Consider the following 13,338-nt stretch of genomic DNA (forward strand, 5'->3'; position numbering starts at 1 on the left):
TGTATACATCAGCTGAATAAATTGGTTGCACATTACATTCTTCTGTTTGCTAGGAATAAATTGTCAGATTACTTAATGACAAAAATTCAAAGCAAATGCTGTTTAGTTTAATGGCTTCTTATGAAATAAAATGAAAGGTATTTATGCTGCTTAGTTTTTGTTTCTGTGCAACACCCCCACCCCCAGCTGATCAGTTCATAATGTCTATATTCAGCAAAATTAATTATCCTTCATGTGTCTCTTGTGTTTTGCAGTCCATCCAACTGCGGTTAGAGCTTGCAAAGGAACTGGGCACAGGAATTGCCATCTGGGAACTTGGCCAAGGACTGGATTATTTTTATGACTTACTTTAAAAATATGACATCCTTTTTTCATTGACATTTCATCTTCAATCAACTGGAGCTGGAGGGGGGTTCAGGATGGATTTTTTGTGGGGAGGGGGGCAATGTAATTTATATGGAATCAGTTTCAAATTTTCCCAATAAAGAGTATCTTTTGAGTTATTGCGCTTCATGTAGTGCATGGAGATGGGTAAAGTAAGGAGAGCTGCCGACTCCAGTGTTCTGACAAGGTTACAGGAGAGTTGACTACAGCGAGAGGAGGTAAGAGGTATTTATTTTACTAGTTCTTTTTTTCATGTTTAAAGCTAAGTCAGGGTGTAACACTTGCAAGTCGATCCTTGGCATTCAGTGGGACCTACTCACAGGTAAGGATGCATAAGATTCCAGTGCTAAATTGAGTGTGTGCAGTACACTTGATCATACAGCCATTTAAAAGTGTTCAGTCCCTACAGTTGCACTTTGACTGACTGGATAACGTATGTGATGAGAGATGTCAGGAGGGCGGCAACCTGTTGATTCTCCCTTTACCTCATGCTGGCTTTTGAGTCTACCATCCATGGACGAGACACGGCTCTTCGTTGATCCAAGTGACAAACCTGGCTGTTCCTCTGGAAATCACGATCAACCGCAACATCCTTCTGACGGCTCTGGGAGTTGGTGGCATGGTATTGTGATGCTTCCACTTCTACTTGCGGACTGATTTGCAGAGGGTTGCACAGGGGGACTTCTATTTGGCCACCTGGTGCTTGTGCTATGGGATTGCACAAGATGCCAGAAGAGATTCCTCGAGGCCACCTGGGGATTTGGGAGTGTAGTACCTCCCGTGTGCTCTTGAAACCCAGCTCTGTTTCTCCTTGGCATCTGAGTCAGGAGAGGCTGTGGAAGTGCTCAGCTGCTTCCTGGATTTGGTTTTAGGTCAGTAAAACTGAATCTTAACCCTGACAAGATAGGGGTCCTTTGGGTTGATAGTTCTCAGGTTCACACAGATGGTAGGCAAATAGTTCTGGATGGAGTTGTCCTCCCCTTGAAGGGTCAGCTTGCAGGTGCTCCTTGGTCCAGCTTTGTCTTTGGAGGCCCAGGTGACCTCTTTACCATGAGATGCCTCTCACTGGTGCATCAGCTGCAGCATCTGCCAACATCCCAACTGGAGTACTGCGGTGTGTTATTTGTAGAGCTGCCTCCGAGAATGATTTGGAAGGCTCACTCGTGCTGGATGCAACAACCCGTTTTGACTGGCACTGCTTGCATGCATGGTATCTGGCCAGTTTTAAAAGAACTCCACTGGTTGTGTATTCATTTGTGGGCCTTATTCAAAGTGCTGGTGTTGCTTACTTCTAAATGTCACCTCCAACAGAGATGAGGGTTTTGTTAAAAGGGCGGGGGCAAGAACTAGCACCTCAACAATGGACTATCCTCCCTAGCAGATATGCCTTGTGCCATCTTTGCCATCCTTTAAAAGCCAGGCAAAAAAACTTTTTAGTTACCCAGGCATTTCAAAACATTTTTCTGTCTTAATTATTTTAGACCTACTATGCTTTTACGAACCTTTTAGCTGCTGGTTTTGTTGTCGCTTTTTATTGTTGCTTTGTTTTTTTGCAAAAGCCCTTGAAACTTTGGATAGAAGGTGGCATGTGTATTTATTTCTTTTTTATACTTCTTTTATTACCTTTATATCACTCCTTTCTTCCACCATGGAATCCAAGACAGCTCACATGTGATTCCCAGGTGGTTACCTATCCAGGCTTTGGCCAGACCCAGACCTGCTTAGATTCAGCAAGGTGGTGGTCTAATGGACCTTCAGATCACAGTAAGTAAAATAATTTCTGTGCAGAGACGTTCACGGACCAAGAAAAAAGCACCTGGGGAAGAGACAGGCTGAAAGGTTGGAAGCACTAATAACTTTTAGCATTTTAAAATGCTTAAATATTCTGCTATGGGGTTGCATTCCTTTACTGCTTAATTTAAAGCTTTCTTTAAGAAGCAATGTTCCTCATATACTTATTGCATGTATTCATTCAAAAGAAAAAGCGCTTTTAAGTGAAGAAGCATGAGTGTTTGATACCACAGCTCAGAGGGAATGCTAGAAATGTGATTTCACAGAGAGAGGACAGGAATATTGTACACCACCAGAGACATCTATGAGGTCGTACTTAAAGACCTGCTGATGTTCCCGTTTCTACTCACAGCACTTGCTAAAATAATGGTGGTACTTTTGTCCCCTCCCCACTAATTAATCTCAGCAGGGAGCTTGCCTACATCTGCTGTCTTCAAGCAAATAAATCCTCTGCAATCCAGTGCTGATTAAAGTCCCATTGATTTTCACCTCTCTGATTCACTTCTGGAGCCTCTTGACTCCATGTGTATTATAAAGTATCCCACAGCTTTCCTAATCAGGCCCCTGCCCCACTTTGCTGCATCAATACAGCTGTATTGACCATGTGGATCTTTCTATTCATTTAACCTGAAGGTTGCTGGTCCAGTCAAAAGGAATTTGAAGTAATAATGGGGGACAGAGGCAGCAGTGTGCAGAGGTAACAGGATGTCCCGGGAGGTGTGCTGTCTTCCAGGTGGAAAGAATCATGATGTGAAAGAAAAGTTGCCATGTCTTATAAAGCCCATTGACCACAACCCCTTCCTTCTGATTCATGTAGGTACAAACGATATTGCCAGACACAGCCTTCGACATATGACAAAGGCCTATGAGACTCTGTAGGAAGCTGAAGGGCCTTGGGACACAAAAGTGGCTTTTTCAACACTCCTTCCTGTTGAGGGTCAGGGCCCAGGAAGAGAGAGGAATTAAACCACTGGCTGTGCAGGTAGTGTCAGGAAGAGTTTGACTTCTTGGACCATGGTCTCTGCTTCCCTAAGGAAGGCCTTCTGGCAAGAGATGGACTGCACCTGACAGTGATTGGCAAGAATGTGTTTGCTAAGAGGCTCGCAAACCTGATCAAGAGAGTTTTAAATTAAATCCTATGGGAGGGGGGAGAGAGACAGTATTACAGACGACAGGGAAACACCTCATACTGGGGATAATAGCTTCATTGATGCACAGAAAACTGAGGTAATGCTCCAGAAACCTGCTAAAGGGCAGGAAACTACAAGAAATCAGCTGGAGGGAATGATTTGTGGTTTCAGTTATCTCTATGCTGATGCACAGAGTATGGGAAACAAGCAAGATGAATAGGAGCTCTTTTTATTTGTAGCTTTTTACAGTTTTATATATACATATCATATTTTCATCCTTATGTATAATGAATAGGAGCTTTTAATACAGGATGGCAGATGTGACCTAATACTATTAATGCCTATTAATAGTGAAACGATCCCCCTCTCCTCTCCCCACATGCTATTCAAAGGGATCTCCTGACACATACCTCTGACCCAGTTTTGGAGGGTGCAAGAGGCATGCATCAGGGAGGAAAGGGGGGAAATCCCAGTTCCACATATCCTTGTGCAGAGCATCTGCTGACAGGAGTCATTAGTTAAATCTCACCCAATGTTTCTACATTTGCACTGTGCTCTCCTATCCCCGCACAACTTGGGAACAATCTCTGCTGTGGGTCAGGCAGGAGGGAAAAGTGGTAATAATGATGCCTCTGTAGGGGGTTCCCCCTGCCAAAAAATTTAAAAACTTGGGAACAACTAGGGAAAAGGTGGTTATTATAATGTTTAAAACTAACATTTATTCAGAGTAGACCCACTGAAATTAATGGACATGATAAACTTACAGGCATTAATTTCAATGAGTCTACTCTGAGTATAGATTAGATGATTACAGCCCAATGCCTTTGCACTGGTCTCCCCCAACTCCCAACCTGGGAACAAGAAAAAAATGATAATTCCCAGGCTAAATCTTGCATGTCATTCCTTTTGCCTTACCCTTCCAGATTTGTTCCTGATTGGTTCTCCTGGATTTGTTACTGTTTTCCTGTGTTGCCTTCATGCTTCTTTCAGCAACTTGTTCAGACTGTTAAGCTGAACCCGTAATATAATGCTGCAGTGTAGAGTGTTCCTGTTCAGGATTGCATCCCATCAGCCATGCCATTTTTCTGGATACTCCATTCTGTTTCCCTGGTCCAGGTAGGGCTTATTTTTCTTCTCCCCTTGTGTTTTCCCCACTTAAAGGTTTTTGTACATCTGCAAACCTTGAAGCTCCTCTGAGCCTGCCAGTTTTGGAATCATAAGGATTGGCAATTGGAGAATGAGTTTGTTGTTAGTGTATATGGTCGTTTATTCTGTTTGCAATCTGGATGGTGTTCACTTCATATAAATTCTGAGTGTGTTACTTATACTTTGGAATTTGTTCTGCTTTTAATATGCTATTTTGCAGAGTGCTCACTTTGTGTTAGATGTTTATGTTCAGTTCATTTCCCCTTCCTCTGGTTTGTTTGCAATCTGATGATCAGTGTGCATGAGTTTCATTTGCAATGTGCACAAGTTTGATGAGGTGCACATCAATCTGTTTTATTTGGGTTCTCAAATGTGCTTGAAAGGAGGCAGTTTTGTTGGTGGCGGTGTCATAGTTGGAATTACTTATTTGCAGGAGTCTCTTAACAATGTACAGCAGAATTAAAAACAAAAGCAAACGAAACACCTTCCATGATTGCGAATGGACTTTATAATCTTCAGTAGATCTGGGAGAAATGAAGAACTAATAATTGACTGGACTAGCAACATACAAGGACTAGATCATATTGTAGCTGGCTAGCTAAATTTAGGATTGCCTTGTAAATTCAGCTGGTAGAGTCTTACCAGAACATAGCGAGCAAGAACTGTGGGAGTGTTTTTGAGGCACCAACTGCTTCTACTATGTCTGGTTCCACATTTAATTTCAGGACTGCCCTTTTTCCAGACATCAATTAGACAATCTCTCCTGTATACCCAAGAAGGATATTGAATGGGGGAGAAACACAATAAGCACCTCCACATTAAGCAGTCACAGAGATGATTAACATGTGTAGTTGAAGTTACCTACAAGTCCAGGGCACAGGAGCTTGACAGGCTAGTTGAGGTAAATTTCTTCTCCTCTTGACTTTCAATCTGTGGTTTCTTTCAGATAAGTGCCCAGACTGCATTCCATTTGTTTCAAGCAAGAGCAGATGCATTCTCCCTCAGCTCTTATTTGTTCGTTTTCTTATTAAATTGTGTATCCCCACTCCCTAGGAGTGCTCTTGTTCAAGGTGTCAGTCAACCTGGAATAGGGCCTGAGTAATGCAGTTAAGGCCCTTGGACAGGGGAGATTGATAGAAGGGGAAAGGACAGGTTTCAACTGCCACTCTAAAATTCTGTTCTCCTACCAACTGTAGGTGAACAGCAATAGCAACCTTTGGGGGTCATGTTTGAAATTTTGAAAAAAGTGCTCTGGCCGCGCACTCACAAAATGGCTGCTATCAGGGCACAGCATAACACCAAACAGCTGCCACATCTAAAGGGACAGAAAAGGGACCAAAAATGGTGTTGGCCTGCTCTTCTCCATAAACGGAGGAAGAAAAGTCCCTATATCCCTTTGTCACAGAGCTCTTGGCACGTCTCTGTTCTGAACATAATAAAGTGTCAAATCCTGGCATCCTGCTAAATGTGGGCAACTTTAAGGTGGTCTGCTCATTTTAGGAGAAGCTGACCTAAAACAAACAGGAACTAAGCAGACTCATTTGATCTGCCCAACTTCTGGTTCATTTAGGCCAGACTTCCCCAGCATCGTGCCCTGCAGAAGTGGTTGGACTATGGCTCCCATGGCCGTGCTGGCTGGGGTTGAAGAAAAAGGGCCCTCAGACCAGCTTGTAACTAACTGTAAGCCGACTAAGTCCACAATAACAGCACCCAGAATCCTTCTTTGGAAAGTCTCCTGCTCCTGGGCCCCCAAAGCCCTCTGAAATCTCCAGAATTTTACTGGGCAGAAACATTCTACTCAGCCCTACTAGAAACCACCAGCTTTGTGGGTGGCTCCACTTCATTTCCAAGCTGATAGGCTCTTGTGGGACGCAGGTGTCACTGTGGGTTAAACCACAGAGCCTAGGGCTTGCCAATCAGAAGGTCGGCGGTTCGAATCCCTGCGACAGGGTGAGCTCCTGCCAACCTAACAGTTCGAAAGCACGTCAGAGTGCAAGGAGATAAATAGGTACCGCTCCGGTGGGAAGGTAAACGGCATTTCCGTGCGCTGCTCTGGTTCGCCAGAAGCGGCTTAGTCATGCTGGCCACATGACCTGGAAGCTGTTCGCCGGCTCCCTTGGCCAATAAAGCAAGATGAGCACCACAACCCCAGAGTTGTCCACGACTGGACCTAATGGTCAGGTGTCCCTTTACCTTTACATTTACCACTTCATTTCCAAGCTGATAGGCTCTTGACCAGCAGCGTTTTTTGTTAGCAGGAGTGATAAATAACATACCTGAGAAGGAGAAAGTGACAGTGGACCTTCATTATCTTCCCTGCATTTAAAAATATGAAGACAAAGGACTATCAGCACCACAGTGTAGCACAGGAAACTTTTGCTGTTTGTTGAAATGATTAAAATGTTTTATGCCAGTGGTATAAAACTCTAAGATGATAGAGCATTTTGTCAAGTTAAATATAAATTATAAGTAAGCATTATTTGTCTGGGGGAAAACATTGTGAGAATGCAGTTTTGCTCAATACTGTTATTAGGCTGTTCCAAATTGCTTGTGTTAGCAGTTAGGCATTTAAGACGGGACAAAACAGCTGTAGAGCCAAAATAAGCCTCTGCTTTTCTTAATTAAGCTTTTTTTAATTAAGGGGGGAAAAGTGGAAGGGACTGTACAGATAATCAAGCATTTGAGACAGCCTTGTAATGAGTTGGCCTATAGATCCACCTGGCTGAGCCTTCCCAACCTTGTGTTCTCCAGATGTTATTAAAACCCCATCATCCCTGGCCATTGGCTACACTGGCTGGGGGCGATGAGCGTTGGGAGTCCATTCATAAGTGGAGGGCACAAAGGTTTTTTAATATCTAGGTGATATCTGGTTCCGAGGGACCTTTTAGCTTTTCTAATCCTAAGAAGAGCCCTACTGAGTTAAACCAAAGGCCTTTTGAGTCCAGCATCCTGTTGGCCAATTAGATGCATGTGGGAAGCCCATGTAACAAAACAAAATGAAAACAGGAGTTAATTTATCAGTATGTCAGTGACGACAAGCCTACTGTGTGAAAACATATCAGAAATGTTAAAGCTGAGCCCCAAGGTTCAAAAGCTAGTCTAGCATTGTAGCATACATGTGTGAATCAATAGCAGAGTGGGCATTTGCTTGAGCATTGCAAGGCTCATACCTAGGAGAAACTTGCTTCCTTGTTGCTTTTCAGTTTATGCACGGAGGCCTCAGCCTGTAGCATTGTTGGCCAGCCGATCAAACCAGAAGATCATTGATATGTCTCCCACTGAAAAAGAAAAGTAGAGGCTGGCATCTCTTACACAACACAGAAGCAGAAGGGTGAGTGTTATATGAAAAGTGCTATGAAAAAAGACCTTTCAGCCACATTTTAAATTTTAACAGGATTTATATAAGTGGCAACAGCTTACTTTTTAGCCTTAAGGGCTTGGGTAACAACAGATAAAAGCTTCTGAAATGTTTATTGTCTCTCTCCTTCTTCTTTTTTTAACCTTATCTATACAGAATTAATGACTCTTTCCTTTGGAATCTTACCTTGAGTGCCTAACAGATATCTCTTAGGGCTTTGGGAAATGTGTTGATAGGGGCTTCATACGCAAGGACTTTAAAGTACAATATAAATCCCAGACTGCCCCCCCTTCCCTCCCACGAATATTGCTTTTAACCTGAACCCATCAGCTACTACTGCAGTGTAGAGGCTTGTTTGGAAACCACTATAACTGTATCTATTGTGAGGCAAACAGGGCAAAACTGAACCATCTCCCCACTCATACGCTAGCCTGTATCTCTGAAGTAGCCAATATGTTGTTGGACTGCAACACCCATCAGCCCCAGCCCCATCATCAAGGATGATGAGGGACAATGGGTATTGTAGTCCAACAGCATATGGTTGGCACAGCATTGGCTACCCCTTCTCCAGGGGAATTGATTCTATGATTCTGTCTGCTCCATACTCATTTCAGTGACAAGAGAAGGAGAGTTTGGAATCTGCCAGGCTTTAAGGCAAGGTGGAAATGTATGGAAGCAGCAGCAGTGGGCCATAGCGTAAAACGAGGCTTGCTGGATAACAAGTGTCACCCAGACTGTGTGGACGTGGGGGCATCTCTTCCCACATGGAACAGGATTTTAGATGACAAGCAATGGCATGTGGAAAGAGGGTTCAGATTATGAGAAGTTTGGAGCTGCAGGGTGGAGAGCAGGGATGGTGGTAATTAGGAGCTATGGTGGAACTGAAAAAGGGATTTTGGCAGACAAGTTGTACATGGAACAGTACATTGGGACCATATGGTTAGGGCTATTTTATAACCTAGCCGCTAGTCTTACTACCTCCTTTATAAAAGCTTGTGATCCCTGTCCATAAACAAATTAGGCTGTGGCTTCTGAATATCTACTGAGTGGGAAGTTTTTCCTTCCAACAGAGTTGAATTTGCATCCATTTTAGATTCTTCCCCCTTCCATTCACTTAACCGTTTAACATTTTCTGCAGCTGTGTATTTTATCTTCCGTTGGCATAAATAGCTACACACAGAGATCCTAAGATGGCAGCAACTGCCATCTTCTAGGTCTCCCTTTGACAGTTCTGAGCCACCCCTGCTGGTCTTTGTGACAAAACCCTCAACCCCCAAAGCTATGAATTTTACAGTAGCTCCTGTAACAGGATATGGGTAATGAAATATGAGCATGGAGGAAGGTTGAAGTGTGATGATGGATTGATCCCTCTGAATCATGTCATCTCCGCCAGCTGTTTTGTAACTAAGTGAAGTGACAAGATCATTAATGCGGACATTTGCCTCTAAAAATCCCATCACTATCTTCATTAGCACTACTGGCTCTCTGCTTTGATTGCCAGTGCTTATTTCAGTTGGGTGGTGAATTTCAAGCAGCTGAGAAATGCTGCGGTGTGTTTGGCGACTGCAGTTGTTAGCAACTTGAGTACAGGAGGAGTCAGGCAACACGCTGCAATCTCAGCGGAATAGATCAGCCAAAGGCCACAGCTAACGGGTAGATTTTGCTGCATGCAATTAACATAATCTGAGCACCGCTTCATGCTTTTTCTTCAACCGTTCTCCAAAACACGAGAAGCTGAAGTGAGGGCTAGCACAGTTTTTTATCTGGTATAGATTGAAATGTGGCGATCTGGGGTTTTTTATTTTAAAAAATCCGAAAAGCCCCCATATTCCAGGAAACTAATGAAAAGTTCAGGTCTTCTGGGGCCAGGGGTGGGAAGGGGGTGAGATTCTGGTTCCTGAGAGGGAGAGAGGCTTGTAATCCTCACTCTTGCCCATGCAGTCAACAGTGATCAATAAGGGATGAGTATTGGGGGAGGAAAAGGACGCGGGTGGCGCTGTGGGTTAAACCACAGAGCCTAGGGCTTGCCGATCAGAAGGTCGGTGGTTCGAATCCCCACGACGGGGTGAGCTCCCGTTGCTCGGTCCCAGCTCCTACCAACCTAGCAGTTCGAAAGCACGTCAAAGTGCAAGTAGATAAATAGGTACCGCTCCAGCGGGAAAGTAAACAGTGTTTCCGTATGCTGCTCTGGTTCTCCAGAAGCGGCTTAGTCATGCTGGCCACATGACCCGGAAGCTGTACGCCGGCTCCCTCGGCCAATAAAGTGAGATGAGCATCGCAACCCCAGAGTCGGCCACGACTGGACATAATGGTCAGGGGTCCCTTTACCTTATTGGGGGAGGAAAGTCCTTGGAGCTTTTGAAGTGTCTCTGTAGTTTAAGCTTTTTCAGAACTGAACATGGGAAGTTGCCTTGCACTGCATCAGGCCGTTGGTCCATCCAGCTTGGTATTATCTATACTGACGGGCAGTGGCATTCCAAGACCTCACACAGGGCTGTGTCCCAGCCCTACCTGGAGGTACCTGGGATTTAACCTGGGAGCTTCTGCATGCAAAGCAGACACTCTGCCACTGAGCTACATCTTGCCCTTTCTGCAGTGCTCAGTGAGGCCAACAGGGAAGCTGTGTTATGTGTTCTCTCATTGCCATATCTGGTGCCACCTTCTGTGCCCAGCTGCAAGCACTGCCATATATTGCTGCCTTCTGTGCACTGTAGATACGATACAGTCTTCGTGAGGGAACTATTAGTGAGAATACTGTATTCTTTATTATGAGGAAGTTTGGAATACTTAAATCACGGCAGGTCATCCTTTCGTTTGGAGAAATGGCTGCAGTTCCAGTGAGTTATGTGTTCCGTTGTTGTAATTTTCTTTAACCAATTGTAATATCTCAAGCTCTGTTCAGATAACTGTTTGCAATGTAGAATTACATTTTGCTTATGTGTGCATGTTTTATTTCCCCACCCCCCCCACACAGTAGTATCTACAAGGTTGCTGCCATGCAAATAGTAGGGGGACATACACAAAGTTTTAACTAAAGTTTTTCTTGGAGAAAGCTTAGCCTCCCCCCCCTTTCAAGCTAGTTGAGCAGCATTGAAACATAGCAAGTTGTGCTTAAATGAAATAGCTGCCACCCCACGTCTGAGCAGAGTGAATGCAAGACTATTTTCAACTGGAGAATTTCAAGCTCTGGGTTCCATCAAAGATCAGAAGCTGCTTCTCATGATGTGAAGGGATGATGCATAGTTGTTGTTTTTTAAGATGCCGTTTCTTTTCACTAAATTAATGAAGGTCAAATGCAAGGATGGGCAGTTCACTCTGTTTCTGGTCTATGCTGGTTTCTCATGTCTGTATGTGGTGGTGCTGGTTCTTGTATACTGTATTGCTTTCATCAGATGAAGAAATTAATAGCTAGCATATGGAAAAAAGGGGAAAAAATACAAAACACAAATGGTCATGTGCCCTAGGTGTAAAGTTAACCCGTTTCATTCTTAAAAATAAACCCATTGCTTGGTTTTCTATAGTACTAGGGATTTGGGTAATACATGTACTTCATACATCTTCATACTGAAGAGTAATCAGTCCCTCTTTCTGCATTGCGAAATAAATTGCAAAAGGAAGCGCTGTTTGGAAACGGCATCAAGCGAATTTAGAAAGGGGAAGAAATAAACCAGAAATGCTTTCTGTGCAGAGCGTGCAATCAGCCAGAGAAATTAACTGCTGCATGGGGTCATAAAGTCAAAGACCACAGCTGGTTCAAAAATGGCTGAATAATTGGCCCGTAATAACACTTATGATTGTGTGCCTTAGCGTAATATAATCAAGACTCATGCTTGAGGGGTTTAGCTGATTGGTGTCAGAGTGAATGATCCTGCTTTTTGCATCCCATTTCTAGGGTTGTTCCAATGCCTCTAGAACCTTGGCAGTTTTCTAGTTGTACCTATGGAAGATTCTTGGACATGATTGTTGGAAAAAACCTATGAAAGTGTAGATTTATGACAAAAAGGTTTTTAACCGCTTATAAAATTAAATGCAACAAAATGTGTGTAGCAGGGTAGGTTTTATATTATTAAAATGGGACTTTAGTTATTTATTTATTTGGATGTATATTCCACTAAATAAAAAGACCTTCAGGGAGGCTTTCAATAAACAATAGTTTTTTTAAAAAAAATCCATAAAATGTTAACACTGATTTAAAACCCAGTTAAAACTTTAAAGTGATACATAGGCAGTAAAATGAGCCTGAATGTTTGTTAACCTCTCCCTCCAAAAACTTCTGAAGTCGAAACATCTTGATGAGTTTTCTGTAGGTGTATATGGAATGAGTCTGGCAGGCCCACCAAGGCAAGGATTTCCAGAGGGAGGGCATCACCCATTGAGAAAAGCCTAGCCCCTCTCTTTAATCCTTCCTGAGAAGACTCCTGTGTCGGGATAAGGTCAGGCTTGCCCATTTGCATTGTCTAATAGAACTCAATGGGAGAACAAAATCAACCCATATCTGCATAAGCACCTTGGGTTACATTTCCTTCATCACATTAGAAAAGCCTTTTCCAGTCCAGGTCCCCAGATATTGTTGGACCATAACTCCCATCATCCTGACCACTGGCCATCCTCACCACTGGCTGAAGGGAGATGTAGGCCAACAACATATCGGGGCACAAGTTTGCAGAAGGTTGGGCTATTAAGAACAAGCATCAGAGAAATTGAATCACCATGATAAAACCAAAGATCTGTCTAGCCTGCCTTTTCCAGACAAGCCTCCCTAGGAAGGGAGTGCCGGGCACAGCCACTAATGAAAAAAAGTGCTAGAATGTGACAGGGCCCAAGAACAGGTACAGTGGTACCTCGGGTTACAGACGCTTCAGGTTACTACTCCACTAACCCAGAAATAGTACCTTGGGTTAATTACTTTGCTTCAGGGTGAGAACAGAAATCATGCAGCGGCAGCGGGAGGCCCCATTAGCTAAAGTGGTACCTCAGGTTAAGATACCTCGGGTTAAGAACATTTTCAGGTAAAGAATGGACCTCTAGAACGAATTAAGTTCTTAACCCGAGGTACCACTGTACTTATCTATATGGAATTCTGGCTGTGATGAGAAATCAGTGCTTCAAATGGAATATGCATACAATAGGTAGGTTGTGTTTGTGAGACAATTGTGTAGGGAGCCTTAACTGTGTTTATTATGATATTGTTATTTATTGTGTGCAAGCCGCTTTGAGATTCATTTGAATGAAAAGTGGCATAGAAATGTAAGAAATCAAATCAACCTGGAGGAAAGTGATGAGCTAGTGGAGGCAGGGCTTGGCAACACTCTCTGTTGGCATGTGTGCTTACACGTGAGTAGAATTAATGCCCAAATAGGGCTAAGATGCCTAGATAACACTTTACAGAGCTGATTTGTGTTTTTGAAACTTTTTAGAAGTCTAAGCTTTCTGTGATTTACTGCTCTTAGTGGATGTGTGTTGTATATTTTTGTTTTTAGTGTGTGCGTTTATTTGTTGCCTTATTCAGGCAATAAGATTGTGGAGCTT

The 13,338-nt window shown here is 43.3% G+C and overlaps 1 protein-coding gene across 7 annotated transcripts in view; it reads left to right on the forward strand.

The window, feature by feature from the left end:
• The window catches only part of CHID1 (chitinase domain containing 1), a 133,242-nt gene that overhangs the window by 102,451 nt on the left and 17,453 nt on the right, over positions 1 to 13,338 (forward strand). For 5 of the 7 annotated variants that reach the window (XM_081880572.1, XM_081880573.1, XM_081880570.1 and 2 more), the window contains one exon: positions 255 to 499. In XM_081880572.1, the coding sequence (XP_081736698.1) occupies positions 255 to 353 (99 nt within the window). In that variant the 3' untranslated portion in view covers positions 354 to 499. Of the gene's footprint in view, positions 1 to 254; positions 4,422 to 7,654; positions 7,783 to 13,338 lie in introns of those variants that run through there. The other 2 variants (XR_014161116.1, XR_014161117.1) reach the window with 1 other exon arrangement.

Source organism: Podarcis erhardii (genome assembly GCF_964252035.2).
Source record: "Podarcis erhardii genome assembly, chromosome: 1".
NCBI classification, from domain to species: domain Eukaryota; kingdom Metazoa; phylum Chordata; class Lepidosauria; order Squamata; family Lacertidae; genus Podarcis; species Podarcis erhardii.